General features: G+C 36.6%; 2 protein-coding genes across 2 annotated transcripts; both read left to right on the top strand.

Annotated features, from left to right (window-relative positions):
- The first annotated feature begins 1,045 nt into the window (after positions 1 to 1,045).
- Positions 1,046 to 2,943, top strand: LOC102594473 (uncharacterized). The gene is made up of 3 exons (XM_015312986.1): positions 1,046 to 1,081; positions 1,177 to 1,329; positions 2,668 to 2,943. The coding sequence occupies exons 1-3, from the start codon at positions 1,046 to 1,048 to the stop codon at positions 2,941 to 2,943; spliced, it is 465 nt and encodes a 154-aa protein (XP_015168472.1).
- Positions 2,944 to 3,327: 384 nt separating this feature from the next.
- Positions 3,328 to 3,877, top strand: LOC107062396 (uncharacterized; the record flags this gene model as incomplete). Its single annotated transcript, XM_015312982.1, has 1 exon — positions 3,328 to 3,877. A coding segment is annotated over one exon (432 nt), but the record flags the coding sequence as incomplete, so codon positions are not given.
- Positions 3,878 to 5,336: the final 1,459 nt, after the last annotated feature.

Raw genomic sequence — 5,336 nt, 5'->3', positions numbered from 1 at the left:
GGCATGTCCCAACATTTTTAGTCAGTTTAGAGGCTTATTTCAGACATAGTTAGATTCAGCTTAGTATTGAGTTAATATCTTCTTTGTATTAGACTCACCAGTTTTTTTTATATCTCAGTTATAGTATATGGGTATTCCCCATCTTTTCATGTTATTTATGATTTAGCTTCTGCATCAGTTTATTATCTTTAGTATGCCCATGATCATGCCAGCAGGGTTAGCTTGAGATCACATGTGGTCCTAGGTCCCGTGTTCGCGTCTCGAGGGTAGTCTCGGGGTGTGACAGGAATCATGTGAATGAAAGACGACATACAGTAAACTTGAAAGAAAAAGTAAAGACAAAATAACCCTAACCTAAAAAGTATGAACTATGAAGTAATCCTAGAAATGTTTGACTGACCTTTCAGATATGGAGACGACAACAAACTATGAACGATGAACGCCTCGATTGTACCAAAAACACCACAAAATCAAAGAAATCTTTAGCTAAAATTAGGATTTACAGATGAATTTTTTCGATTAGGTTTTAGTGTTCTTAGAGAAAAGAAACGGGTGGGTGAAATAAATGGACTATGGTAAAATAAAAAATGGATTTGGGTGAAAAGAATCGGTTTGGGTGAAAAGAAACGGGTTTGGGTCAAATGAATCGGATTGGGGTATTTTATTACGTGACTTAACTAGGAGGCGAGTGGCTCTCACTCTAGGCATAATGTCCTGGGTTGGGTGACGGAAGGGGGAAATAAATATACTTTTATGTACTTAAGGTGTGTAATAGGTCATCCCATTAGTTAAACTGTGTAAATGACTTTTGGGTATTCGTTTAGGGCGGGATTTATGCTTTTTGCCAAAAATATAATTAGTGGAGCAAATCACAATAGGCCAAAACTATATAACCCTCTATTTCTTCTCTCTCACTCGTGTTATCTCCCCATTTATCTATCAAGAACTTCCCTAAACCCTAAAAAAATTATTTGAACAAATCCATTCCTACGACTGTTCTCCAATTTCTTCTAGTTTATTTTTCTTTGTTTACTTGGTTGAAATGATGGGGAGTAACAGAAGGGAAGAAGGGTCTGTGATGGTGAAAAATTTCAATGTATTTGCGGCGCTTGATACTTTGAGGAAAAAGAAGAAATCTGATAAGGGAAAAGTAAAGGGTCATCGGAAAAAAAACAGGAGCCGGAAGTTTTGTGGGCTCCGGCGCCGTTGACGGTGAAATCTTGGGCAGATGTTGATGTCGAAGATGATGACGATTACTACGCCACCACTGCTCCTCTTCAGTCTTTTGTGGGTTCCATTAAATTTGGAAAAAAACTTGAACCTGTTGAGGTATTGTTCTGTTCTTTGGATATGAATTTTTTTGGATTTTTAGGTTAGGGATATAAGTGTGGTAGATTGTATTTTTAACTTCTCTGATAATTGAAAAAATTCAATGTTATATTTGAGAAGTGGTTGAAGAATCCACAAGCAAATACAGTGTTATGTCTTGTTTAGTCAGTTAAATTACTGTGTTTTCAACCCTGAACTAGTTGTGGTATGCTCTTTTAGGACCTGTCGAATTCCAATAGAAAGTCATTTGATTTCCAAGCAAGTTAGTGTTTCTCAACCAGTTCTAGTTCTATCTCGAACTTGTTCCTACACTAACATAGTCCATTATTTCAATGTTTGTTTGGTTTTGACTTTTACATGGAGTTTAAGAAAGTGGAGAACTTTTTTGAATCTTGGGATTTTAGACTAAACAAAATGTCCTTTAGTCTTGTGGTCTTTAAACATGTATGTGGAAAGTTGAAATATAGAGTTGTCAAAAAGGGAAAAAGACATTCCTTTTTAAATGGAGGGAGTACAAGTTATGGAACGGCGCGAAGTAATATCCGGGGGGGCAGATTCGATGAAGTAAGTTAAATGTCATAAATAAGTTGCAGAGATTATGAAAGAAATATCATAAGACTAAGGAGCTGGTGAATACCAGAGGATAGATTAACCCCAACTATAAAGGTTAACCAAACATCTAGCTTTTAGGGAACACTTAGGAGTTGAAATTACATCAAAACATCTGTGGTTTCCTTCAGTCCCTAGCATACAAGTTTCTAGCCAAGCTAAGAGAACTCTTGGCAAAGGCCCGACTTAGTGTAAATGAAACAATAACAATTAAGCCTTAATTCCAAGTTCCAATAGTTGGTACTGCCTATAGGATGATTGTTTCCATCGCTTTGAGGTGTTTGTTTAAGTCACATTGTAGGAGAATGTTGGGCTTTTAAGACGACTTCCTTATTTGATTTTTTGGTTCTAAAAATGTTCTTTTTTGAAATTGGAATGTTTGGTTGGGGCCTGTGGCTGCAAGCGTAGCTAGTGTTTCCTTTCTCTTTGGACTCCCGGACTTTTACAAGTTAATAGTTTCTTCCATGCATATTTTATTCCTTATGTATGTTCATTTTGCTTAATGATTTATTGTTCTGTTGACTCCCTACTCTCATGTCTATGTTTTCTGTGTTGTTTGTTCTTTCAATATTTAGGGATTAATTTTCTTTCATGAGGGAATAGAAAGTTCAAAAAGAAGGAAAATGAAGTAAATAACACAAATTATTGCAATATTTGGCTGCCATAAAAGTTGGAACGTTTGTTCGAGTTGGTACTGCGCATATACTAAATTTGTAATTGGGTTTGCAGAAAACAGAAAGTGAGGACGACCTTCTTGATGAAGATGAAGATGTGGAGGATAATGACCACGAATCTGAGGTTCCAGAACATGCTGAGCCAGTAGGCCAAAAGATAGAAGCTTCACCAGCTCCTAAAGAAGCTGAGAGACAACTATCGAAGAAAGAGAGAAGGAAAAAGGAGCTTGCTGAATTGGAGGTACTTTTAGCTGATTTTGGGGTGGAACAAAAGAAGAACGGTCTAGAAGACTTACCTGGTGATTCTTTTGCCTCGTGTACTGATAAGTGATAATGGTGTTTCCCTTAGTAAATAGTTATTGAAATTGTGATGAAATTGGCCCCCAAGGCCTAGCTGAAGTGGCAAAAGGTGGAGGATTTGTGGCTTAGGTCTCATGTTCAAGCCCCACACCATGCAAAGCGAAGCTCGGTATTTAAGTGGAGAAGGGTAGAAGGGCGGTTCCATTATCCACCGAGTTTAGAAGGCTATGATTGGTCCAAAGGACGGGTCATAGACGGACTTCTCGGTTATCAAAAAACAAAAAAAATTGTGATGAAATTGATGGCTCACCTCCTTAAGACTGATATCACATTCTCTTTTCATTTTATGGACTACTTTTTCTTTTGGTTAGCACTTGCTGTCATTATGTGGTTAAGATGCCTAGTTTGACTCAATAGGTATCTGAAGGTGGATTTTCCTAAATGTTTCTCTATAATTACAGATGTTGCTAATGAGAAGAAAGAGGGTCAGCCATCAGAAGATGTAGAAAAGAAAAATGGTGGGGCCATAGAGCCTAAAAGTGCAAAGAAGAAGAAAAAGAAGGACAAAGCATCCAAGGAGGTGAAGGAATCAGAGGATCAGCCGAACAATGTAGATGCCACTACTGGACCCGAGGAAACTGGAGGAGTTGGACCAGTAGAAGATGTGTCAACAGTGGATATGAAGGAGAGGCTGAAAAGGGTGGCTTCGGCAAAGAAAAAGAAATCTGGGAAAGAGACAGATGCTGCTGCAAGAGCAGCCGCAATAGAGGCTTCTGCACGGAATTCCAAGCTTGCTGCAGCAAAGAAGAAAGAGAAGAGCCATTACAACCAGCAACCAACGCGATAAATTCTACCACAACTTGGAATGATTAGCATCAATGGTTCGAGTTCCAAACAGTTTGGTACACAAAAGCATGTTTTTGCTGATGTAGAATAAGATTAGGGCTCTAGGTTTGGTTTTTAGGACACAAAAAACACTATGGACTAGTTCTTGGAGCTTGGCTTAAAAAGTGAAGAGAAATGAGAAAAAAAAAGCTACTGGATGGACAATTTTACTGTATGAGAATGGTATTCGGAGATGTAGAGAGTAGCTTATGTGTAAAAGTGTTGCATATAGGTGCTAGTACCTATTGAACTAAGGTTTTGGTGAATGAGAATGTTATTTGTTGTAGTATTTCTATTTTATCGATACATTGGGGCGATTGTGTTCTTAGAATGTCATTTGTCTCACGTTTGGGGAACATAACTACTTGGTATTTGTGTGGTAGAAAGTGGTACTTACCTTGAGATGTGTGCAAATTGTTTCTTGTATAATATATATATATATATATATGTATATACTGAATTAGTTGAGATGTGCCCAAATTGCTTGGAGCAAAGAATTGTTTGTTTAAATTTATTCATCATCCACAAACGTTTAGTAATGAGATTTCAAGGAGTTGTACCACCAAGTACTTACAAGGACTCCTTAATCTTACTTGGAGGATAGAAGACGCATATCCTCATTACAAAGAGAGGTGATTTAAATGCACGAGGTGATCTAATCATTCAAGGGAGCTGAAATGTGATCTTTGAATTTTTTGTTTTTGCTTGAGATCTTTTTTGTTGGCGGATGTTGAGTGAATTTTCACTCTTTTTGGTCATGTTTTATCTACATTTGAGCATTGTTCCAAGTAATTTCTAGCTTGATACTCCTTGTTTTCATTCGATCACATGATTTTGAGCTTATGAAAAGTGTTTTATGCTTTGAAGGTGAAAAGAACTTAATTGGACTAATTATGAAGTAAAAAGTGGGCAAACTCGCAAAGGCAAGAATATTTATCATTATTCTAGAATTTTTTTTAAATCTTATTTTCATTATTGTTTATGAATTCTTCTACGTGTAATCAGATAATGAGTGGCTAAAAGTTTTCATTATAGGGTTATGGACATTATATGAACATCTTCCTAATTATATGATTGTTTTCAAATTCTACCATACATATGTTGTTCTCTTAATCTAATACTCATATATTTTGTTGCTTCACAAGGCATAATGTAAATAAATAGTTGTTAGTGAAATCGGACACAAAAAAATTAAGAATAAAACGTGGATTAAGGGGAGTAAAGTTCATATGTAGCTGGATTAACGGCTAAGACCGAAACGCACAGAGTTTGTCCTGTTTAGGTCAAATACAAGAAGATAAAATCATTTGGCTCAGTTTACCACATCCTCACTCAATAATGTAGGTGTTAGTTTGGAGCTGATGTTAAGTTTTGATGATTTAACAAACTTAGGGATCTAACAAGAAACCAAATCCTTGTTATTGAGACTGACGACAGGGGAAATGAATGAATAAACTCAGTGTGAGAAATATTTGTGTGTCATCATCAAAAAGGGGGAAAATGTGATATTCTAGGTGTTTTGATGATCCTCACAAATGC

Source organism: Solanum tuberosum, unplaced genomic scaffold (assembly GCF_000226075.1).
Source record: "Solanum tuberosum cultivar DM 1-3 516 R44 unplaced genomic scaffold, SolTub_3.0 scf00225, whole genome shotgun sequence".
In the NCBI taxonomy this organism is placed as follows: Eukaryota; Viridiplantae; Streptophyta; class Magnoliopsida; order Solanales; family Solanaceae; genus Solanum; species Solanum tuberosum.
Note: the sequence above shows the minus strand (reverse complement) of the source record. Positions and strands in the feature narration are given on the sequence as shown.